This window comes from Protomyctophum parallelum, assembly GCF_964188405.1.
Source record: "Protomyctophum parallelum genome assembly, chromosome: 14".
Taxonomy (NCBI): domain Eukaryota; kingdom Metazoa; phylum Chordata; class Actinopteri; order Myctophiformes; family Myctophidae; genus Protomyctophum; species Protomyctophum parallelum.
The window spans coordinates 31,741,674-31,768,640 of record NC_139709.1 but is presented as its reverse complement, the minus strand read 5'-3'; the positions used below and the strand labels follow the sequence as shown (position 1 = coordinate 31,768,640).

Genomic DNA, 26,967 nt, shown 5'->3' with positions numbered 1-26,967 from the left:
GACAATTTGAGAGAAGTCTCAAGCTCAATTTGAATGTGGTGGAATTGATTGGTTGGTGCACGCACGCACGCACACTAGAATGGCAGCAAAAACAGCCACTGACAAACCTATGCCCACTGCTTTGAGCCTTTGAAAACCAATACTGATATGGACCCAATATGAACGCCCGTCCTAACGTCTTTGCATTGGTTCTGCAACGCAGTTATTTTTTACATTTCACAATGGTTTCCACACACTGGAACACCCATTCAGTTAATTTAGATGTCCCCAGACGTATAGGCAGAGAACCCTGATTATCTGATCATTAACAATGTCACCAGTCTGCAGATACTTCAATCCTGATTGATTGTGTACCTGTGCACCGTGAGTGTCCTGGAGACATTTCAAGCACAACCCAATACAAAGACTGTTAACTGTGAGTGGACGACCCATCAATTCATTTGAGACGTACAAATAGACACTTCTATATAGCCAAAGAACAGAACAGAACAGGAATTCATCATACAGGAGGTAAAAAGGGAAAAGAAACATATTCAGTGAGGGGGAGAGTAAGCATGCTGCAGTAAGCATTTTGCAACTATCATCAGACACACATTGATTCAATTCAATTCAATTGTTGGAGATAGACCCTGACGAAGACCTTTTGGTCTTGCTCATCAATAAATTATGTGAATCTTTTTTCACCAAAGACGGGAGTGCCGTGGGATTCTATTTTTCTTTTCAAGTCTGCAATTTACACCTTTGGGAATCAAGCAGTACAACTTGAATGAAAGATACCTTTTTTGTATGCGTTTGTTGGTAGTTTGGACATGAAGTATAGGCAGTTGTTTCAGACAGTGTGGAAAGGCTGCTCTCTAGAGATCAGGGCCAGTGTTCCATATCCAGACTCAGATAGACCCCACGCAGACAGACAGACAGACAGACATGACAGCGTGTCAGCTTCTCTCTCCTGCCACCGGTAATGAGGCCCTTCAAGCAACTGGCTCATGTGGCAGCTATAGCCGCTTCTTCAAAGATGTCAATCTGAGCACAGAAAAATGTGCAAGTTTAATGTGCTCTCTATCTCGGAAAGCAGCAACGAACGGTGCATTGTTTTAAATTATGCCACAGAAGCAATTGATTGTTAAATCTGCATGTGAGAGCTTTTTGTAAGGATGTCACAATAATTGTGTTTCACAACAGTCCTCGTTAGGACGCAAAGTATTTTCCGAAGCTATGCTTTTTTCCCCATCCGTTTTCTCTTGAACCTGCTCTGTATGTAGATGCATAATATTGCATTGTGAGGGGAGCTGATTATGTTGACTTTTGATCTTGTCGATGCAAACAATGCCAACCAGGCACTTCAGGTGTTTAATTATAGGGATGCTGAAAGTTTTATTTGCAGTGATTTATGACGTCTGAATTATTTATGTCCTCATCCTTCTTTCTGTGGAGTTGTTATCACACATAGCCAACTGGGTGCTTTGGATGTTAAAGGATGTAGACAAAAACAGGTGAAAGATAAATTAAGGCCTTTGCCATTATATGTCGTTTTGAATGTCTTGTTTAACAATCAAAATATACGATAGTAGAAGGATTATAAAATAATATCCATAAAATAGGCAATAAGAACAAGTCATGTGGTCATCATGACATACTGTACACACATCTTACACACTTTAGATGAAATGACAACTGTGCAGCGTACGAGTCTGTAAACCTGTGTAGAGAACGCCTGCTACAGAGAGGATCATTCAAAAGTAACACGCCTCGTAGTTTAACCAGAACCATAACATTTCCATCAACTCCTCACAGACTTCTCTCCCTCTCTCTCTCTTTACATACTGTGCTGAAGTTCTTGTAGGTGCAGTTTTCCCCACGGAACTTGCACTGCAACAGCATGTCCTCCAGCTGGTGGCCCAGTCTGCCGATCATCTCGGTGGTGTTGACGCTGTAGCCGGGGGGCGGGGAGTAGTCGTTGAAGTCCAGGAGGTTCAGCAGACCCTGCTTGTGGCCGTCCTTTAGGATGGCCAGGTTCTGCTCCGTCACCGTGTGGTTGGGATACATCAGGTCCATCCAATAGCCGCTGGAGTACAGGTCGGCCTTGGTGAGAGTGGACATGCGGAACAGGTTTTTGTTGCACAGAGTGACGGCCGGGAAGGACATGTTCTGAGCCCAGACCATGTAGATCTTGGTGGCGGCCGGGTAGGACATGAGGTAGAGAATGCGGTTCAGGGACGAGGCGACGAGTAGGCCGACGCATACAAAGAAGGCCGAAATCCAGAGAACCCTCTGGGGTCTGGACTTATCCGGAGAGAACATGAACTTCAGGCCATGGATCTTGGTCTTTCTCATGAAAGCGACGGTGGTCTCTTTCCCCGACGGCTCACGATGGGTCATGCAGGTGGTCTCCTGGGCACCTTTTGACTGGCATGACCCGGTGATCGATTCCGATGTGGGAACTTCCGTTAGCGTCATTACTTTATCCCCCGGGCAGGTGCTTCTTACCCAATTACAGTCTCTTCAGGCGTCAACTTTTGGCTTATTAATTTTTACGCACTGGAAGCATGTTTTCAGGATCCTTCAGCGCTACACGTCCTGTGCAACAGCGAGCAAAGCGTGCCCGATGTGCCGCCACTATCCCTCTCTGCTCAGGCTCGGTAAACTGCCGAAGATCATAACAAGGATTTCCGCTCCTTCTGGGATGTAAAACTGATTTACATAATGATTCCTTTAAGAGAGACAGAGAGGGGGGGGGGAAATCCCTGAATCACTCCATTAACAAAATGCATCAAGCGTAACTACCGTCAAGTCTTCCATCAATAGATAAATGGATGTGGTAATTGCAGATGTAAGCGACTGCTTCAGTTCAGGAGGAAATCACGTACTAAATTCCGGAGACAGGTCTGCCCCTGTTGCTCTGGATCGTTCGGTCCTCCGCGTCCAGCTCAACTGACAGACAATACTTGCAGATTTCGATCTGTATACTTGTAGCTGTAGCTGCCCAGGACCCCAACTCCTTCTTCTCGGCTGTTTAGTCTGTTTGACTTGCAGGTTGCAGAGAGGAATATGGAGCTAGTTCCCCCCCCCCCCCCCCCCCCCCACACACACACACACACACACACACACACTCTCTCTCTGTACAGTCGAGTGGAGAATGAGGTGGAGCCAGTGGATGGAATTGTTTTTTTCCAACAGGAGTAGACCTCCTGTGGTACAGGCTAGATGAGATTCCCACCTGTGTCAAAACAAAACATGAAGCACAATGGAAACGGCCTTTATATTTCTTTGGTAATGTGCTTGAAAAAAATATGCAGTTTCCCCAGGGATTCAAATCCAATGATAATTGAGTGGAGTGAACTTGCAACTTTGGTTATTTGTGACTTTGTGACTCAAATTAAATTTACATTTCACAAAGCCAGTGCAACAACCAGATTTCCTGCTTGAACATGTAAAAGTAATTGCTATATGTAATAGAGACAGACCAAGTCAGTGGAGACTTTGAGACAAACGATTGCCTTATTCCACCAACAAGTAGGCGCGTCGTTACTGTAGCGCAGTGGTTCCCAAAGTGGGGTCCGGGGACCCCCAGGAGTCCTTGAGGGAGTTCCAGGGGGTCCCCAGATAAATGATTGGAACCAAATGGACCCTTATGGGTCCGTAACTCACAGAGTGTACACTCTGTGATATACAGAGGTAGAAATGCCATTAAATAGAGGACCGTAGCCTAATTCAGGTCAAACCCGAGGGCCCTTGAAATTAAAATGGTTGAGAATCACTGCTAGAGCCGTAAAAATCTTCCTTGGCCTATATTTTCAAATGGGGCTAATGAGTATCAATTTGGGGGTCCTCCTTGACCTTGGTTTGAGAACAACTGCTGTAGCGCACAGCTACTGCCCAAAGGCTGATGGTCAGAAACATCAAATCAAAGACAAAAAACAGTCACCACACACATCTAGTAAGTAGACCATAAGTGCTGGATTATTATCTATAGATTTTAGTTTAATAGGAAAATCTTTAATTGGAATCTTGTATTAACATACTGGTCCAGCAATGTACGGACGGCTGCAGCTCCTGGTGTCTTTGGCACCAGTCTCACTCTTTCTGCAAGTCTCATTCTCCTGGCTGCTATTTTGTCGCTCACCCTGAATATTCCGGCATTAGTGCAGCATATAGCCATAACAATCGTTCAGTTTGTGATAAAAGCATGAAATTTGGTACACATATAGCCAAAGGCATCCCAAAGATAATTGGATGTGGAGGCATCCTGAATTTTCAACATGGCACCCATGGCAGCCATTTTTCAAAATGGCCGCCAGCAACAACTGTTTTCTTATGAATGACATATATAATATGATATTTGAGACTCATTTACAATATATAGTACTAGGTAAGTGTCTTTTGACTTTTGCATAATTGAAAATTGTCATTGCATATTCAAGATGGCCGCCATTTTTCAAGATGGCCACCAGCAACAACTGTTTTCTTATGAATGATGGATATAATATGATATTTTAGACTCATTTACCATATATAGTACTTGGTAAGTGTCTTTTGCATAATTGAAAATTGTCATTGAATATTCAAGATGGCAGCCGTCACTTGTATGATTGTCTGATATGGGTGATCTCGGTGTCAAATCAGTCATTTTTTTATGATCCAGAATTAAATTTTTGAACTTTGAAATTGGCCAGAAGCTTCCTTACAACTGAATATCAACAGGGCATGTGTATAAGCTCAGGAGCTCATACAGCCCACGCAGTCTTTTTCCCGTGGCCAACATGCTTGACACAGTGTCACAACCCGTCAATGCATGGAAGTTGGAACACTGGTAGTTTGCGTGCTTTCTCCTGCCATAGCCCTGCTGCAATTTAATGGGCTGCTAAGTATCGGCAATTGCTTATGGTGCTGACTCTATCTATGGCAATGACTATATGGCGCTATGTCTATGGTAATGACTATGGTGCTGTGTGCTGACTCTACGGCAATGACTATGGTATACTGTCTACGGTGCTGACTCTGCTGTCTATGGTGCTGACTCTGGTGCTGACTCCATGGTATACTGACTATGGTCCTGACTATGGTCCTGACTATGGTGCTGACTCTGGTATACTGACTTCTATGGTCCTGAATCTGGTGCTGACTCTATGGTATACTGACTATGGTTCTGACTCTATGGTATAAGTGGTGCATGTATATTGCGCCTTTATCCAAGACGTTTTACAGAGATTGTGCTACATTCACCTATTCACACACACATTCATACACCAATGCCGGAGGAATCCATGCAAGAACCTGCTCATCGAGAGCAATTTGGGGTTCAGTGTCTTTCAGACACCCAACATTTTGGGGGAGCCGGGGATCGAACTCCGGACCTTCCACTTTCGAAACGGACACTCTACCTCCTGAGCCACTGCTGCCCCTATGGGGCTGATATATGGGTTGTCACACTGTATCAAGCTTTGATGGCCATGGGAAAAAGACTGTTTCCTGAGATTATACATGTCCTGTTGAAACTGTCGTCAGGCTCAAATGACATACCACATAAGGTAATGGCTGTTCACTGCTCCTAGTTGTTATGTAGAGGACGAATCTCACCTATGTGCATACTATAATAGGGTATAGGCCTATACATATTACATATGTGACAACAAACATCCCAAAGGAGTGGGGACTATTCTATTATATGCAGATCAGACCAGGTATGAACATCTCTTGAAAATGTACAGTAAGGTTTGTGTTGGGCAGTGCAAGTGCAAAAAAGCTCAGTTACAGTGCACACCGATAGCCCTCCATTTCTGTGAAGGTGAGTGTGAATAGTCTTCCCTGTGCAACACCCTAGGTTTGGCTTCACTTAAAGGAGAATTCCATACTAAAAGGCTTTCTTACCTTTCTTTGTAGTTGTTGCGTCCCCATCAAAGAGGTCCAGGTGTTATTTTGTGCAAAAGCTCCTTATTGGCTATTTCCCCTACCATAAGCTCTAAATGAATTGCATTGAATTGAATGGGATGTATGGGGTGTTGTGCTAATTCGCTTATTTCCATCGCTCAAAATTATATATTTTTTGTATATATCCTCTGTTCATAATGTAAATAATAACCCAAGCGGCACACTTTACTACGTATTTAGATGGAAATAAGTGAATTAGCACAACACCCCATACATCCCATTCAATTCAATGCAATTCATTTAGGGCTTATGGTAGGGGAAATAGCCAATAAGGAGCTTTTGCACAAAATAACACCTGGACCTCTTTGGTGGGGACGAAACAACTACAAAGAAAGGTAAGAAAGCCTTTTAGTATGGAATTCTCCTTTAAAGATGGAGTTTTTGTACTTTTTCTGTTTTGTATGTGTCTATGGCGTTAACATTACTCTAATAGACCCCCAGATGTGGTTAGAATATTCAAATAGCATATGTCTTCTCTGTGTATTTTTGGTTTCTTCCTGAAAGCTGAAAATTTGAGTCAAAAGGCCCAATTAATTGAAAATACACCATTTGTGTGACATCATAATCCTAACCCCTCCCCCATTGTCATACAACACTGGGCGAGGCTTAATTAAGTTCAGGTGGGTGGTGCTAAGGTGATAACCAGGTATACTTAAAGGGACACTTCACCCTTTTTGTAAAAATATATATGTTAATGACGTTTAGAAGCTTTAGAACACTTTCCTGGGGGTCTTTATGTGTGTAATATGTGGTTTTAGATATTTTAGATTGTAGCAGTGAGCTCAGTGTCTCTGATGTCATGGACACTGGGCTCACTTCCTTCCTGGACTACATGTTGTCTCAGTAAGACAGCTCTCCCCCTATCCACAACGAGGAGCAGTGCGCCAAATAATTATGGGAATTGTAGTCCAGGAAGGTAGTGAGACCAGTGTCCATGACATCAGAGACACTGTGCTCACTGCTACAATCTAAAATAGCTAAAACCACATATTACCCCCAGGAAAGTGTTCTAAAGCTTCTAAACGTCATTAACATATATTTTTTTGCAAAAAGGGTGAAGTGTCCCTTTAATGAGCTGTTGAAAACTCACATGAAAACATAATTTGAACACTTTCTGTACACTGAAAAATAAAATAGAAATAAGAAATAAATCTTCCTCCTAGTATAATCATATAGTACCTGAAGATGTTTTATAGGGGGGGCAGGGGGGATCACAGCACTCTATCTTTAATGAGTCTTATGAGATAGAAGGAAGCTCTTTAGAAATTCTAAAGTGCCTAATTCAAATTTTGCATCAACAAAAATGTATAATTCGACACAGAGATCATCCATAACTAACCAGCTAGAAAAGATGGTGGCCATTTTGAATTTTCAATGAGAATGTTCAATTATCCCAAAAACACATTACCAAGTACGTATGGCAAATAAATTCAACAAATTGTGTCAGCAATATCATTTTATATCCATCACTCATTAGAAAACAGTTGTTGCTGGCGGCCATTTTGAAAAATGGCTGCCATGGGCGCCGTGATGAAAATTCAAGATGCCTCCACATCCAAATATTTTGGTAATGCCTTTGGTGTACCAAATGTCATGCTTTTATCACAAACTGAACGATTCTTGTGTATTCAGGAGCTAAGCAGCCGCACTACATACAGATTCTCGTTGGTAACGTGTGTATACTCTTGAGCTGATGTTGAGCACTATACACGTAACATTCACCCATCTAGAGCCTTCTGCGGAGTTGGCTTCAGGGTCCAGCATTCACTGCCATATAGGAGAACAGATTCTACCGTCGTGTAGAAGAAGCTTGACGGGGGAGGTTATTTTGTAAGAAGCAGGACTGATTCTTCAATCCATTTTCCTAATATAATACTAGGCCTTTGAGTAAGACAAGTGCTACATAAAATCAGATTATTATTATTACTATTCCTATAACTAATTAAAACCCCCCAGTTGGGGGGGGGATCATGTTTTTTTATTATATCTAATATCATGATATGGATATAATATTGATACTAGGGATGTCCCGATCAAGTTGTCCCGAGAGCTTGTAGATCGGCTATTTAACTCGTTTTTTATATACTGTAGTATAGTATGTTGATTACTTTTGATGCAATAATGGTCTTTTTACCTTCTTATGAGGTATTACGGTAAAAAGGTCTTAAATTCATTTAATGTGTCACTTCACTGTCGTCCCACTGGGAGGAGACCCCGGGGCAGACCAAGGCGCAGTTGGAGGAAACACATCGACTCACTGTCCTTAGTTGGAATGTCTCGGGATCCCCCAGGAGGAAGTCACTAATGTTGCTCTGGAGAGGGAAGTCTGGAGCACTCTGGTGGAGCTGTTGCCCCCGCAACCCGACTACGGATAAGCGGTTGAAGATGGATGGATGGATGGACTTCACTGTCGCGTCACGAGGTTGCTAGAGTAAATACTGTGCTATAGTGGTTCCCTTCTATATTCCCATGGTTTCATGGTAAGTACAACATGATAGTAAATACTGTGCTATAGTGGTTCCCTTCTATATTCCCATGGTTTCATGGTAAGTACAACGTGATAGTAAATACTGTGCTATAGTAGTTCCCTTCTATTATGTCCATGGTTTCATGGTAAGTACAACGTGATAGTAAATACTGTGCTATAGTGGTTCCCTTCTATTATGTCCATGGTTTCATGGTAAGTACAACGTGATAGTAAATACTGTGCTATAGTAGTTCCCTTCTATTATGTCCATGGTTTCATGGTAAGTACAACGTGATAGTAAATACTGTGCTATAGTAGTTCCCTTCTATTATGTCCATGGTTTCATGGTAAGTACAACATGATAGTAAATACTGTGCTATAGTGGTTCCCTTCTGTATTCCCATGGTTTCATGGTAAGTACAACGTGATAGTAAATACTGTGCTATAGTAGTTCCCTTCTATTATGTCCATGGTTTCATGGTAAGTACAACGTGATAGTAAATACTGTGCTATAGTAGTTCCCTTCTATTATGTCCATGGTTTCATGGTAAGTACAACGTGATAGTAAATACTGTGCTATAGTAGTTCCCTTCTGTATTCCCATGGTTTCATGGTAAGTACAACGTGATAGTAAATACTGTGCTATAGTGGTTCCCTTCTATTATGTCCATGGTTTCATGGTAAGTACAACGTGATAGTAAATACTGTGCTATAGTGGTTCCCTTCTATTATGTCCATGGTTTCATGGTAAGTACAACGTGATAGTAAATACTGTTCTATAGTAGTTCCCTTCTATTATGTCCATGGTTTCATGGTAAGTACAACGTGATAGTAAATACTGTGCTATAGTGGTTCCCTTCTGTATTCCCATGGTTTCATGGTAAGTACAACGTGATAGTAAATACTGTGCTATAGTAGTTCCCTTCTATTATGTCCATGGTTTCATGGTAAGTACAACGTGATAGTAAATACTGTGCTATAGTGGTTCCCTTCTGTATTCCCATGGTTTCATGGTAAGTACAACGTGATAGTAAATACTGTGCTATAGTGGTTCCCTTCTATTATGTCCATGGTTTCATGGTAAGTACAACGTGATAGTAAATACTGTGCTATAGTGGTTCCCTTCTATTATGTCCATGGTTTCATGGTAAGTACAACGTGATAGTAAATACTGTTCTATAGTAGTTCCCTTCTATTATGTCCATGGTTTCATGGTAAGTACAACGTGATAGTAAATACTGTTCTATAGTAGTTCCCTTCTATTATGTCCATGGTTTCATGGTAAGTACAACGTGATAGTAAATACTGTGCTATAGTTCCCTTCTATATGTCCATGGTTTCATGGTAAGTACAACGTGATAGTAAATACTGTGCTATAGTAGTTCCCTTCTATTATGTCCATGGTTTCATGGTAAGTACAACGTGATAGTAAATACTGTGCTATAGTGGTTCCCTTCTATTATGTCCATGGTTTCATGGTAAGTACAACGTGATAGCCACTAATCACGTCCCCATGACTCATTACAGTGTCACTGGACTATGTCATCGTGCCATTTCTAGGAAAAGGCGTCTGGTTCTGATTTTCCTTGAAAGACTGGCATCCAAACCATTCCATTGGTGCAAATACATTCTGGGAATGCCCTAACAAACTGTATGTAAAAGAGACTTCATACTCTTTGACGATCACAGCCTCGACAGCTTGACTCCCTTACTGTTTAGGAAGGATCAAATCATTATGAGGTTCAAATTGAACAGTGCATAATGTGCTCCAATCTGTCTATAACTGCTGCTGGGATGCACATTTCTCAACTCGATAATAATGAAAAGCAAAATACCAATTCAGAACGAGTGCCATGCGGGCAAGTCAATTACTTCAGCGGTACCATCTCAACCGAGTGAAAGGGCCTTTGCCTGGTTCTTTATTGATCACCTTGCTTCGATTTCCTCAGTTCTCAATTTCTTTGGAAAAATGTCAATACGCAGCATGGGAGGAGGCCCACTTAACTGGTATCTTAATTGCTAAAACTCATTTGCAAGGTCAGGGGCCGTATAGCTCCATGGTCTCAGAAATGTCTCTAGTCAGCAGTTGGAGTCAAATTGCTATAATCTCAGTTTCTATCATTCTCAGCACCAGTACAGTATAATGTCAATGTATGCATTCTGTAAATCTGTATATTAACCGGCCTCCCCCTATATTCTACACATTTTGCCATTGCTGCTAAAGTGGTTTGACCAGTATACTATTGCCAGCCTCATTCTTTCTTATTCATCGTCTCCACCAGGCTGAAGGCATGGGGAGAGAGTATGTTTTACACTCCGTCCGTCCGTGTGTCCGTCCGTCCGATGCCAAACTTTGCACACACACTCCCTGGATATCAACGATGAACCTCTGCCCCAAATCTTCCAGAACGGCCTTTTATAGCACCACCAGGAGGCCAACACATTTTTTGAGATTACTCCTCCAGATTCTGTCCAAAGATCCCGCCAATCGTTACACAGTATCTCTATAGTCATGTCATGCTCAAGATGAATCTGTCCGATATTTCATATTCCATCCTAATTGGCTAACATGGCTTTCAAAGTTTGCAGGATTGGCCCGTTTTGAACAAAAAGCATCAAATCATGAACGCAGCGTGCAATTTACGTGAAATCTTTCACAGACTTTCCTACTAGGCTGAGGAATATATCCTACCTAGGTGGATTTTTGCAAAACATTTGGAACAAAATGCCTCAAATCATCCAATTGCCATCAAAGGTGTAAGAAGAAATGGCACCCTTTTCACATTGGCTTATTATAGTGCCACCAGGATGCTACAACCTGACCTGGCCTGGTGGAGACCTGTGCCCCGAGGGGCACTTTTTCTAATTTGATCTAGTATTATCATTATTATTAACTTGGTAACATTTCACTCGATGTAGCTGTATGAATGAGACGCATAAAATCCTCTAGAATCTTACATTATACAAATAGACAGAATTGACAGAGGCTATCCATCCACCAAAGTGTACAAATGTAACCATTTGGTTACACTTCTACCCTCTCAGAGTTACATGAACACATGTTTTGGTTTCTAGCACCGGTCTTTCAACATGTCAGCCTTACCAGTCCATCAGCCCTCCACTTAGGCATTGGACTGCTCCACAAACATTGCTCTTTATTATTTATAAATTGTATCGATGATAGGGATCCCTTGTTTAAGAGAAAATGATCAACTCAATCTGAGCTGGTATGGGAAATAGCCAATAATACACTTTTGCACAAAATAACACCTGGACCTCTTAGCCTTCTAATATGAAATAATCCTTTAAAAGAGAAACCAGGAGTGACACACATGCCATTTAACAGTCTCTAGTTCCCCCTCCTCTTCCAGGTACACTGACAAAATATAGAATGCATTAATTGAACTCAGAGTGTAATAATGGACCCTCTCAGTTAAATTAACACTTTTGGTCATTTGATTGTGCAATTAAGTTAACATCCCAGCCATATAAAATGATGGATGCCTATAATTTAATCTTCAACGTTGTGCACTGAACTATAAATCAGTTTACTGTAAGTTTACTAGTACTACAGCATCATTTTTCCAGCTTTTATCAAATCACGTTCCTTACAAGAAGATCATGTCGCATCTTGCCGCATTGTCGGTATACAGTATATCATTTTTGATACCTTGATCTTGGTAGGAGATGAGAAAATAGAAACTATCATATTTGAATGTTGTAAGAGAGAAAGGCATGCACGTTTCCCTCCATACACAAACATTATGAAAGCAAAGGACAAAAGATGAGAGCTTAAGGAAGACGCGTTTCCACACTTTAGGGAGGGTTATGCACTGCATTTGTTTCTGAGATATGATTTTATTGATAAGCCATTTATCACCTTGGACAATCAAAGGCATGGTTCGATGTACTGTACACAGGCATATTAACAGCTCTGGGTAACAGTTAATGACTTTCCTGGTCTATAAAATCACTGCTGTGCTTATTAAGCATTTTTTCTTGCCAACACATCCATTGCTATTCTTCCTCCTCAGGAAGACGGCAATCTCTGCTTGATCTCATTATTCAAGCATCTAATTAGAAGGTTGGAGGGTAATACAATTACGACGCGAACAGTTTGCTGTTGTTGACTAACAGACAAAGAGAAAGAAAGAGTCGAAATATTTGAAATGTGGCAAATGTGCCTCATTTTTATATTTCCATCAAATGTTTCAAGATTGGATAGTTCTGAAGAACATCAGAGACAAACAAAACCCTTTGCCTCTTTCATATCAAATCTCTGTTGAACCCCAGAGGTCTCATTAGAGTCAAATGACTGCGTGGAGAGAGCTCTTTTAAGGACCAGTGAACACACCACACACCTACGGTATGTCTGCCAACAATTAGACACACCTCAGAAACACGCATGAAGGCATGCGTACGCACGTGCACACGCAAAGGGGCTGCTGTGACACACTAGTGATGTCCAAGGGGTGTACTTGTACATCAAACTGGCCAGGAGATAGGTTCCTGACCCAGTGAGGGGCCACATATGGATCAACCATTGGTTCCCCATGGCTACGTCTCTTCCTTGGTGGAGGGAGACATCTGGTGGCTCGTTTAGAAATGAGACAATCCTCTCACTGCATTCACTCAGTATGCCACAAGTGTAATGCGAGGCAAAACGTGTAATGCAAGCAAAGCGAGAATAGATTTTCTGCTAAGAGGGTTCATACTGTGATATTAGTCATATAGAATGCATCAAGAAAAAATTGATCCAATACTGCCCACACACTTCATTAAGAAAAGGGCGGAGCCCCAAGGCGATGTCGAAGGAGGTCGTTCTATGCAATAATTGTGTGCATTTCCCTACCAGATTCAGAGGCACTCTGTCTGTATCAATAAATAACAGATGGTGTCCCCAACACACACACACACACACCCTCTTCTTTTCCCAGGGCAGGCAGAATCCCATCTGAGAAAACATAAGTGTGCTGTGACTCAAGTATTTGTTGTGGAGCCGCCGGCCTGCTCTTGCCCTTTGATATGCCCAATCCTTACATTCCCCCCCGAATGCTTCCATTTCCTGGGATGAAATGTCATCCATTTCTTATCCCCCTATAATGCCTATATTAATTAATTCTGACCTGAGATCAGATTCTAAAAATGTCTTCTACATCCTGACTGTTTTCTGAAAAAGCCACGTTCTTCGATTTTTCAAAAATAGCAGACCTACAAGCTCGTAGCGTGCCACTCGGTGGCGCGCTATGAGCTTGTAGATCTGCTATTTTTCAATAGCTAAAGCATAACATGATGCTAACATCAAAAGGGGTTCCCGCCCAAAATGGGTTAATTCAGCGGAACAGTTTAGGGATTTTGTTATTGTTGAAACCAATTTTGTATTAATTGAATGAAATGGAAGCAGAGACTGCCATGCAGTAATGACAAATGTTGCTTCATCTTATGGTAGTGTCACTCACTCACCGGGAAATAAGAGATTCCAAAATAATCTATAATAAGATATATATATATATATATATATATATATATATATATATTATATATATATTTCCAGTGAGTGATACGGTTTATTGACAAAGTAATTTATAAATCAGGTTCATTCGTTCAGTAGACTGCCTCTTGTCTGGTGAAATCTGTGGGGGATTTGGAGTTGGCTCATTTTAGATTGAAATGAAATTGAGGCTTTTGTTTGGCGCTGTGCCACTATTTCCAATTTGTGGAAAGTATACTATATATGTTATACGTTTCGGCCGTGATCGGCCTTCATCAGGTGATAATTTGTTATCACCTGATGAAGGCCGTTCACGGCCGAAACGTTGTGTATTAATTATGGTGTTTTGAATAAAAAGCAAACACCTTGGAGCAAATCTGTGTGCGGACTCTCCTCTCTTCATTGTACTTACCTTGGTCCAGCACCAGACAAGAACTGGATGTGCGCTAGCCACCTACCTTTTATCTATAGATTTCAAGACCTGTCCTCCGAGACAGTCATCAGGATGACCACCAGGACTATTATTACCGGGGATTCAAACAGCACTCTCTCATCGACACTACCCCAGGGTCTATAGGAACATACAGTACTAGTTGAGTTTCTTCTACTAGTTACTTTGAGCCACCCTCCGAACCATACGGTATCTCAGTAGGATGTGTTCTCTTTAATTCTGGTTGGATAAGCGTGCGCCAAAGCAGAGAGAAGAGACCACCTCCTCAGTTCAGGTTGATGAGCGTACAGTACGTACCGATATGTTACCCATGATGCCGCGTGACGCGTTACACTCTCGTTTATCCTGTCTGGACAATGAGAAATTGTTGCCGTGATGAATACGAGGACGAGGCGGTGGAAGAAGCCACCTAAAAACGCAGAATACTTTCAGAAGGTTCGTTCCTACAATTCGGTGCCATTTCAGCCTAGTCACTTTTGCAATACAAAATATATTTTGTACAGGATTTCTTTCCTGACAGCGGTCAGATTTTTTTTCCCACACGTGGGACATTTTATGCTAAAGATGGCCATGTAATGAAGAATATGGTATCACACTGTGAACACAGAATAAGATTTTAATTTATTTATCAACTAAATTTTCAGAATTATGAAAATGTATCAAAATTGTTATTTAGTTTTAACGCTCCATCGTTTTTGCTCCCAAATTAGTCATTTCATTAACACCAATTCCCAATTGTGTAGTCCCGGTTCACTGCTAACCCCAGTTGGTGACATACAACACATCAGCACTTGGAGCGCTATAACAATGAAATTCATTATTATTATTACAGCACAGCAGCAACACATGACTTCTGTGTATCCTTATGTTGAGCCAATAAAAGGTTCATCTGTGTGCTTCAAGGGCTCAGAGGAGCTGACTTAAAGCTTCAGGATACTCCCAACACTAACAAAGAACTTCTTCGGCTTTGGCAGGTCAATAAGAACAATATTGAAGAACTTCGACAGTGCCTTTCTCGGCAGTTTCGGCCGTTCTTGTACCTCAAATGTTTTTCTAACTGGCCAAACACCTGCTATCACACTACTATGATATCATGCTACTACTAATGATAGTCTTCAACATTCTCCAGAGAAGAGGGAAAGTATTCTGAGATATGCCATATTCCTTCGTAGCTACGTCACAATTATTAGATGACTGATGCAGTCTGAGATCTACATGGGAGTCCCACTCACTTTCACTGTCAGGTGAAAAAGAAGCTGCAAACGACTCCACATCTACCACTCCAGCATGCGTCCTCCAACGGACGGTGGAGGGTTAAAACTAAAGAACTTGCCACCCTGATAATCCAGGCCCTGACGGTTTCTCACTGTGTATGGACAGTAAAAGTTCCTCCATTATCTTTTACGTAAGAGACATAATTGCAATTCAGTATTCAAAGCCTGGCTTGTCTTCCAGCATGAAAAGATATAAAGCTCCTGGCTGTCCATAATTGGTAAATGTTAATGACTTAAGTTGAATGTATAATTCGTACGATGCTGTTGCTCTGTGGTGCTTGCCAACAAGAATTGATCTACAAACTCACGTGTCGCATCAGGAAGAAATAAATCAGCCTGTAAACATTTGGGAGTGGATTAAATCACTGCCAAATTGTGAATTGAAAATGTATTTCAACTTACCAGCAAATGTCTGGTTATCAACCCATTTTGGGCATTATGTAATGCTTTAGCTATTGAAAAATAGCAGATCTACAAGCTCATAGCGGCCACCGAGTGGCGCGCTACGAGCTTGTAGGTCTGCTATTTTTGAAGAATCGTGAAAAGTAACATGAAAGTGTTTGAGAACGACTGACAACATAAAAACATAGCTTTTTCAAGAAAATTTAGATTTAGAAGACATTTGCAGAATCGTTCCCAGGTCAAAATGGGTCTTCCCCAGTTCAAAGGAGTCAGGGTGCAATCAGGGGGGCTCTCAATTTACTTGAAGGAGGATACGCAACACCCATCAGGGAAGGTGCAAAGCATGTTTTTATTGGTTAAGAGTGCATGCTATATGGATTCCAGGAGCCATTAGTGAAAACCAAAGCTAAGTATTGGCATCGGATATAACTCTAGATCAGAGGATATTTGATATTAAACCAATACAGTTAACCAAGACTACAGGGCATATCAATTACAAAGATTATTCAGCATTTCACAAGGTATAACAAGAATTTGCCTATCAGGCATAGCCTGGAAAGCAGACGAATCTGCCACGGGGGGGGGGGGAGATCCCTGGGGAGATTGGTCTGGCAACTCACCCCAGGTGTTGTGGGTGATCAATCAGAGGCCCGCTATTCAAAGTGAGACTTTTTTGCTGTGACGTTAAAAATAAAATAAAAATGGAATCCGTTTGGAACTTCGGTGTGGAAGATTTATTTCCAAGGGGGGGGGGGGGGGGGGGGGGGGGGGGGGGGGGGGGGGGGGTTCCAGACTAATATCTATGCAGTAGCCATGGTCAGGCTATATCAGGCCATGACAGAATACAGGTGATGTATCGTGTTGGCTTTGGCCCCACACGTTTACAGTATGCTCAACGGTCTAGCTAATTAGGTTAAGTGGTTCTGTCAACATGCCACCTCCATGTGTCCGCCTCTGAACTCGTCTACTACCCCGACATGCAAAGTCAGCAAAAAAACTAAACAAACAAAAAAACAACATCATCATCTCTGTATGCAGTGCGGGGCAGTGGGCCCCCTGCCATAGATTCCTTCACTATTCCTCCTCGGCACGCCATCGATTTGATTGCCAATATTGCACTTACTGTAGCTGCGGACTCTGTGGCCCGCCGGACCTCGCTGACATTGAGTAATGGGACAAACACATTAGGTATTTGCTATCCGGACTGTCATCTCATCTACCGACTCTCTCTCTCTCTCTCTCTCTCTCTCTCTCTCTCTCTCTCTCTCTCTCTCTCTGCAGTGGGATTTGTCTACTTCATTGTTTGCCCTATAGAGATTTATTCCATCTCTCCCCTTGTTACGCTCCAGGCGGCATTCTTAATTGCTAAGTCCCCCTTTGCACGTCTCTTCCCTTCAGCACTCCTAATGCCTCCCGTTTCCAGCTGTGTGTTTCGCGATGCTGGCTGGGCTCCAAGTCAGGATGAGTCATATACTGTAGCCATGGTGTCACTCCTCAGCTAAAAGTCCCAGTCCTGCCCCTATCTTAACCCATTTATACTTTGTCGTATGACGTGGCCATTCAAATTGAAATGAAAGGGTTTTCAGACAACCGATTTTCAGGCAATCATACATTGCCGTGTAAATCCGCTTAAGGCTCATGCATACAGCTTCTCCTATACTCTTCCACTCTCTGAATCTCTTTCTGTGGCTGCCTCCATCACTCCCTCTAAAGCATGATTTATACCTATCGAGTGCCAGCGTTGCACGCCGAAAATAGCACACGTCACATTGCAAACACGCTGTGAGGTTGTAAATCAGCCATAAGCTCTACTGGACTACACCAGTCTCGCGCTGTCACCCTGTCTTTATATCTCTCTAATACCACTCGCTTTTGTTTGTCCCTGTCCAGCCCTACTTCACACCACCATCCATCCCCCCCCCCCCCCCCCCCCTTGGTCTGCAGCCATAGAGTCTCCTTTGAACAGACATGTCATTCTTGACCTCATCTTTTCTCTTCCAACTCGCATTCTTTCACTGCCCCCCCCCCCCCCCCCCCGGGCTTCCGAAAGGCAAAAAAAAAAAGGGCAACAGAGACGACAACCACACAATGGGTTGAACTGACAGCACACCCTGATTTGATTTTGGCAGACCTCAACCGGGGGGCGACAGAGAGTATCGCCATCTTTGTTACACAGAACAAATCCACTCTCCAACCACAGACAGAACCTTAATTAAATCTACGAAAGCTCTCTCTCTCTTTTGGTCTCCAACATAGCCCACCGGACAACACTGATCCCCGCAACAGGAAGCTTTTTAATCACGACACACAATATCAACCATAAAGAGATAAACGTGTTAGTATCAACCACCCACTGTAGGTGCATGGCTGGCACACCGACACGCTAAACTTGCTGGTCAATAGCAATGATGTTACGCCAACTCCAGCATGCATCTTGCATATATACAGTAGCGTTCAGTGACAGGTGATTTATCTGGCCGGGACCAATCTCACAGGTTTAATGCAGAGCAGGGAGTCAGGCTACACTGGACACTTATGTCTCGTGTATTAATGAGGTTATCAATCATGCACTACAGCTCAAACAGACGCTGTGTGGGAAGCGGATAAGATTCACTTTGATAATCAAACAGAACATCCACGTAGGAAATGTGCTGAGCCAATCAAGAAATAAAGATTCCGATGCGGTCTGAAGACTCAGGTGACATTTCTTCCGTCTATACTTTGTCATCAGACAATTGGAAAGGAAGATTATGGGCCTTTCACACAAGAGGTAGACGTATTGTATGGTGGAACAATGCTATAATGTCCAACAGATATAGATAAATGCGCGCGCACAGACAAAACCAACACCTGGAGGGCAACAAAAACACATTTACAGTGTTGTTTTTGTGTGGGTACTAGTATCGGATTCGTCATTCATGGCCACGTTGGGCAGCACCTGGTATGATATCAGAGTACTGGAGGCCAGTCTCTGACTCCAGGCATCGTCAGTAATATGACGAAAGCACCATGTGCAGTATGCCACGGGGCGGCAGTGGATGAAGGTCCCCGGTTCGATTCCCAGCTCCCCCTGGGTTAGGGTCAAAGTGTCCTTGAGCAAGACACTGAACCCCTGCCGAAGCCCTATAAGCCTGCTTCCGGTGAGCAGGTTGCACGGTGCCTTCCACCGCCAGTGTGTGAATGTGTGCATGAATGGGTGATTGTTCACGTTGTAAACTAAGCACTTTGGATAAAGGCACTCCATCAATGCATCATTCATCTCCATAATTGGGCATATCGAGAGACACACGCAGTCACTCCCGCCTACTCGCGCACACACAGATATTCCTGTAATTATGAATGTTAGGCATATGCCCATATGTGATATAAAAGGACTACACATTAAATAAAAACACCCCTGTGAACTGAGTGGTGCAACTCCCCCCCCCCCCTCTCTCTCATTAGAAGGCAACAGTGCAGCACTATCTCTCTCTCTGTTTCTAGCACAACAGAGCCCCATACTGGTACTCATACTGGTGCTCATAGTCACATAGGTTAACACGGACATAGTCACATAGGTGAACACGGACATTGCTGTTCCTTTCATTATCAATAGCAAACTTTGAGACGTGTGGGGACAAGATTTGGTGGACATTTGACCTAATTTCTCCATTCATTGTCAATGGCAAATATTGAGACGTGTGGGGTCAAAAGCTGTATATAGATCCCTCAAAAAATACAAAAATCACACCCGTGTGAAGTGAGTGGCGCTCTTATCATCACACGTCATTATACTGTACATCATCTCATTCTGGTCACAATTTGGGTCTTCAATGTTTGACATGTTTGTGTTTACTCAAACCCTCAAACTGTCTATGGGAATTCACTTTGTCTTCAATGTTTGTGTTTACACAAACCGTCATCATTCTGCAGAATATAAATATTCTGTATATTCTGTATTCAAGTATTTTCTGATATACTTTCCCCCCAGCTCTACCAACTGCACAGAACAACACATTAGAGGATGTCTGCATCTCACTATGGTGCTGATGTTGTTGCGACTACATATAGTGGTAATCTGAATTCCATCACATCTCTAGTCAGACCACATAGCTGTAAGCCTCCCACAGTCACAACAGGCCGAGGAGGGGAATTCAGGCAGCAACATGAATCTTTAATTAGACGCCTCTATACTTAGGCCCTCCATGCTTCTCCAATTTCTGACATTTAGCTGAAATTTATCCTTTGTCCATCGAGGATGCGATAAGTCAAGGTCAGCCAAGGGAACCATCCAGCCTGCTTGCCGATATTAGAATGTCATACTAAAATGTTAACACCTTGGCAGTAGCAAGTACTGCGACTGTTCCATTTGCATTGCTCAGCAAGTCTCATCTTTAACAGAATTGGTCTTCATAAATTAGACGGATAGGGATTCGGGAACCACTCAGGATTCGTTTTGTCAGAGCTTGAATAACCTAAACATTATTTTTCCATTTAAAACCTTACGCAGAAAATAATTGTAATGGCCATTTTGGTAACTACTGTGAAATATTAGAAGTCATTTGCTTCTCAATTTTTTTGCTGGCTTTTAAAGAGATGCAGTGTGAGCCCATCCCGGGGCTGGGTTTGCATCACTCAAATCAATGGCCCATTTCATCGAAATACAATCCTTCCCCCTGTCTCTGCAGCAGGACGATTAAGTTCCATTCAAATTCTGCTGACGTGATTTCCATCTCTTGTGTACGGGAGTGAAAGAAAACGTACCTGAACCCGAGCACACATCAACATAAATGGCATCACGATAGATGAGATGAATGACCCTTTTGCAAAATGACAATGTTATGCTTTGTCTACTGTAAATCAAAGCCATTGCACCCACATTGTGAGACAAGAAAAAACATTTAGAGTGACTAAATGTGACTAATGCCGCTTTGTTTGAGAACGAGGATGGGTTTCTGGTATTTTAAAAGAATAACGGTAATGAATTAGAATCTCTTTTGGTCTGGAAACCGGCATATGTTTGCTTCATAATGCATGAAGCATGCGCTCAGTAGAGATTTGCTTTCACCAGATGGCCTCTTTTCTAGTGTACATTTCACTCAAGGCACATTTTGAGGAGATAGCTGTGATTTTTGCCCTTTAGAACAAAGGGACTGATGTGAGGGAGACAAAACTGACAGTGTAATATTGGCCACTACGTTCTTAATGTGCCTCATCATGACAATGCACATTTTTACTAAGAGACATGTCCGTTTCAAAACGGCTGCAGTCAAAATGTCTCCCAGAGTTCATGATTACTGTCTGGAATCAAGATTGGTACGATACGTACCCAAAGGAAGCACTCAAATTAAATAGCCTTTAATAATAATTTTATTGTGTTTTTGGCACATCTTCAATCTTGGTATAGCCTATCACATGTGTAATATCTACTGTCTAACTGGCATTTCTAATGATTTGTATTAATTTATTATTTTTATATTTCCGTATTTGACGTTTCTCAAACAACCGTCCTCAATTTCATTATGGAACTTGTTCTCTCTGTAATTCCACGGGGCTATACGCCCTTACGAGCCCAGACAGGGATCAGTGACTCTACACAGCAGCAGCTGTCACGGGAAACCAGAGCCACATTATGGAACCATACTTACAGTGGTGAAATTCTCTGCTCCGCACTCCTTGCCTCTGTATTTGCACTCCAGCAGCATCTCGTCGATGTTGTGACTCGCCCTTTGCACGAGCTCCAGCATGTTGAAGGTCTTGCTGGGTAAGAACTTGGCGTCCGAGGGCTGTCCTATGGCCAGCAGGAAGTCGTCGAAGTCCGCCTGCTCGACCCCCAGCATCGCGGCCATCCAGAAGAGGTCGTTCCGACGGATCTGGGACTTCCGATAGCTGTTGTAGTTGCAGATGGTGATGGCCGGGAAGTACATGACGGGGCTGTCCATCTCGTCCAGGATGGTGACGTGGGGGTACTGGAAGTACGTGATCACCATGCCGGCCACCTGGTATAGGAAGCACGAGAGGGAGCTGCAGAAGGCCGCCGCCCAGATCAGCCGGCGGAACGTCACGCCGCCGGGCAGGAAGATGTGGCTCAGGCCGTGGAGCGTGCAGCTGCCACCGAAGACGGTGATGTCTGAAGGCGGACGTGGCGCTTCCTCTTCAGGGGAACCCATTGTCTAAAAAAAACAGGCACGGTGTGGAAAAAAAGGCTCCAAGTAAAACTCCCGTGATCACCAGATCCCCTCCTATGGCTGTACCGTCTTGTTGGGAGACCGTGCGAGAACTGATGCGAGGAGGCTTCGACCGACCTATAATGGCGGATGGATATAGGGTGAACCGGGAAAGGGTGTCGTTTCGCAGAGACCCAGGGGTTGGAGGAAGGAAGAGGTGGGATAGGGAGCGGGGAAGATGGACCGTTGGACTCAGCCAATCCTCGTTGAGGTTCCTAGAGGGCACATTGAAGCCAAGAGATTGGGTTTCATTGGGATCCGACACTTGGTCCCACAGTGGGCTGAGAGAGAGGTTCGATCAGACGGGCGTAGAGCCTTCTCATGCAGTGCACACTGACGCATCCTTAACCATGAGGGCTGAAACTAATGATTATTTACATAATCGATTCACCGGGGCCGATTATGGCACTTATTTAGCCATCGCCTTAAAAATATATATTTAAGGTTATTTTGGACATTATAACTAAAAGATGAATAATTCATTAAAAAAATGCATTATTTATTACATTTTGCTCAGCTGCTGATTAGGCTATTCAAATAAAAGAAAAAAATTATTAAAGCCACCCATGGTACTGACATATTTTGCTTTGCAGTCGCTACTGTGCATGTGCAACTATCTTCAGGTTGGGAAGGGAAGAGAGACGGCTCACTCCTCTTTAGTTTAGTTACACTTAACACTGGAAAAACTAAGTGGGAAAACACCCATGATTAATTGCAAAAAAACTACAGCAATTAGTTGCCAATTTGATGAATCGATTACTTCATTAGTTGACTCGATTCGTTTACGATTAATCGTTGCAGCCAGTTCATTGTCACCCAACAAATATAAGAATGGAAACAACAATGATGAATGTTATTTGTAACAACCTAATTTCCAGCACTCAAGTACACTTGAACATTAGTGTCCCTTAGTGTCACAAACAAGCGGACATTCTGCAAAAACTGACCCATCGTGATCTTGTAGATCTGCTACTTTCACCATCCATCTCCGTTAAGCACGGATCCTGCCTCATCATTCATAGAGTATAAGTATAGCAAACATTTACAATGGGTACTGTAGCTGATGAGTGGCTATAGTGACTACACTGTCTTCAGGCCCAGAACTAGCTGATGGAGGCATGGAGGGTTACCCTGCATTCACAATGTCTAGAAGTCCAGCTTGCCAGAATGTGAACCTGGACATTTTGAGTACCCTAAAGTGCAAGCGTTAGTTTTGTGCCGAATTTAGCCCAAGGAGAGCAATGAAAAACCCCTAGATTGACACATCACATGCTATATTGAAGCATAATGAAAACTTGAATATTTTGCCTTATATAGGTTGTCAATGGTACCCCAGCGTATTATGCAAAATATGAAAATTGCCCAACATATGCAAGTTAGCATCCGTCAGTTTCTAAATGCTGGGGACCCATACTCAACATTTTTTTTTTTTATATATATTTTTTTTTATCCCACGATTTTGTAACCCATTTTTCACCCCTGTGTCAATCATCTAATGTGATCCTGGGCTCTACACACCCTCCGCCAACCTGGGGAGAGCAACGGACTTGAACTCATGCTTCCTTCATGCTTGAGTGTCCAAGTTGCTCCTTTACACCTGACAGGGGGGAGTTTCCCTGGTTGGACGTAGCGCGTGGAAGGAACACGTAATTCCAACCAGTTCCTTTCCCCTCCATCAGGCGCCCCGGCTGGCCAGGGGGAGGCAGTTTAGAGACCAGGATTACTGCATGTTTTTGTGAGGGTACCTACCCTAGGGGACACGGGGAGAACATGCAAACGACACACAGAAAGGCCCTTTCGACAACCCCGCCTCGGGTATGGGCACTGATGACGCGGAGGAGGAAACACGCCGCCAGCACCCACAGCGCCCCGAGCGGGAATCAAACCCAAAACCTTCTAGCTGTGAGGCGACAGCACTACCAACTGTGCCACCGTGCCCATACTCAACATTTCTAACATAAAACTTTAGGGTACTCCAAATGCCCGGGTTCACAATGGGGCGCTATGGCTCATTGGGCTGGGAAGTAAACTATAGTCTAGGGATTCAAGGTGACTTTCTAGTCATCGAGTAAGTCTACTTACTGTATGTACACCTGTTCCCTTGTGAACATATCATATACTACACTGTCAATAAAACACAATAAATGGCAGTTAATAGTAAAGAGGAAATATCCCACAAATATATCTGCACATTCTCTAACCCAGGGGTCTTCAATGTTTTTCAGGCCAACAAACCCTTAGCCGAGATACAAATGAAGCAGCGACCCCCACTTAAACGTTTTTAGTTTTACAGATACAATAAATATATACGGTATTAATAGATATCGTCCTAGACTTGTTTGACATAGTATACATTATCTTTTCTATTAATATTTTGGATTAATGTTAACACCTTGAGGGCCCGGGCCCATTTAATCCATCAATAAAATGTGCCCATCGTCAGCAAGCGCCTCTAGGCTGTAGAGCGATGCAATCAGTTTTCATAGCACTAATTTGACAGAGATTATCAATCCGGTACATGACCGTGCACTTGAACTTGACAGTGATTTACGTCATGGGCCCCGATGGTGTTCTAATGAGTATTTTCAGTTAACATAAACCCTTAATGTTTAGTCAACTTATTGACCCTTGGCTCTGTACGTTGTGCTCTTCTTCCCTCTACTACACCAATGCTCTCAAAATAGCCGATTTACAAGCATACAACTCCTCGCAGCGTAAAGTGGTGTGAGCTTGTAGATCTGGTATTTCCGGCTAATGTTTCCCATCAGGCCCGTCCCCCCAGTGCCTCCCCAGTGTCCCCCCCAGTGCCTCCCCAAAAGAAAAACACCAGCCTGGGGCGCCAGATTGCTCAGGACCGGCCCTGTTTCCCCATCACACTCTAGTTACTCTGAGGACCCCCTAGGGAACATGTTGAAGACCCCTGCTCTAACCTTCCAAGCACCTTCCATTCAATCAAAAAAACGCAGCATCACAAGAATTTGTGAAAATATGTGAACTAGAGGGAGCTCATATCTGAAGGCTGCAGCATTCCGTCGTACACTATCTTCTCCTGCAACACCTCTGTCGTCCATATGGCAACAGAATGGAATATTAATATGTTTTCTTCATTGCAGCTCGGGTCATTTGGGGATATTAAACTGAAAGTTATGTCAGGCCATCCTCATGAGCAACGTTCTCTAAAAAGACAATTGATCTGTTCATGCAATTACTCGGTTTATGCCTCTGCATTGGTGTCATCCAAGGACAGCAATTTGAATGTGCTCCAATTCTGCAAATAATAAAAATCAAGCAGACTTTCGGTATTATTTTTTCTTTTATAGGAATCCAATATATGACTTTTAACACGTGATTAATCTCAGTATTATGTCTCAGGAAATTGTGGATTGTGGATGAACGACTAAATTAAAGTAGTGTAGATGCAAATTAACAGTTGTGATGAGTGCTGATGGAGATCGTAGTCAAACATTTTATCGATCTTGCTCATCGACCCAAGTTCTTATCGATCCCACTCTCGAGCCTCTTCTACATTTAATGATATACAGTATTTGTATATAAACTCTGCAAAAAAAGGTTCGGAAACTTTACTTTGGTCCATTATTTCTCCACTTTTATAATACCAATTGGTATTGTATTGTATTTGTAATCGTTGATTAGTCACCTTTACAACGAGGTATATATTATATATATATATATATATATATATATATATATATATATATATAAATGAGAAACACAGCTTTTGTTGCAAGTCATCTAACGGGTTCTGTTGGTCACTCTACCACGTACAGCATGCCCAGGGTGTTCAAATGGGTCGAGGTCTGGACCTTAGAGTATATATGAATAGAGACGGCACCCGAGTTCTCCTCCCATCCACTTCACTCCTCCCATCCATTTCACTCCTCCTTCCGGGTAGGAACAGAGTGCATTCTGGGATGGATTGGGTCCAAACACATGAAAGCGCTGCCCGTTGACTATCATTGCACACGTTCACGTACAGTATGACACAGCGTTCACGTGTCACGTGTCATGAACATGCGCAATGATAGTCAACGGACCAGCGTGTCAATGTTTTTGGCCCAGCGCTGCAATACCAAATTCGGCCACTATGTTCATTTCGCCTCAGGGTTTCCTCCAGGTGCTGTCTCTATTAATGTATACTCTAAGAAGGTCTGGAGTCACGGCAGGCCATTCCATCCTCTCCACTCCAAAATGCTGGAGGTAGGCTACTCTGTGATGATCCTGGCTCTGTGGGGGGCGAGCGTTGTGGAGGATGGCGTTAGGTTAGGTCCCAGATTCGGAACATATGGGAAATCTTGTGGAGGCGCTACGTTTAGCTGTGTTGCTCATTCCACGAATGTCTGATCCTCACAATCTATATACATTGTTGTAAAGATGACTAATCAACGATTTAAATGATATAAAATACGATACCAATTGGTATTATTAATGTGACATAATGGACCAAAGTTAAGTTTCCAAACTTTTGTTGACGAGTTTATTATTAGGGGTCAAGCCAGAAGGGACGAAGACTCCTTATTGTTTTTGCATGGGTTCCGCCATTTTTCGCAATTTTGGCAGTTCTGTGCTGTAGTTTTCCACGAAATTTGGCAATGGTAGAGGGTCGTGAGAATCGCTCAAGAACTGAAGCTCGCCGTCATTCGTCAAAAGACCTCTGACATTTAGATCTCCCAATGAATGCATTAGGCGATATGATCTGCTCTATCCACTTTTCTTTTATGTCAAAAAAG

General features: G+C 42.8%; 1 protein-coding gene across 3 annotated transcripts in view; it reads right to left on the bottom strand.

Annotated features, from left to right (window-relative positions):
• The window catches only part of asic1c (acid-sensing (proton-gated) ion channel 1c), a gene marked incomplete at its 5' end in the record, with an annotated part of 136,067 nt that overhangs the window by 23,754 nt on the left and 85,346 nt on the right, over positions 1-26,967 (bottom strand). For 2 of the 3 annotated variants that reach the window (XM_083781752.1, XM_083781751.1), the window contains one exon: positions 21,641-22,441. The exons of the other annotated variant lie outside the window; for it this stretch is intronic. In XM_083781752.1, coding sequence (XP_083637878.1) covers positions 21,641-22,162 — 522 coding nt within the window. Of the gene's footprint in view, positions 1-21,640; positions 22,442-26,967 lie in introns of those variants that run through there. 3 annotated transcript variants of the gene reach the window in all.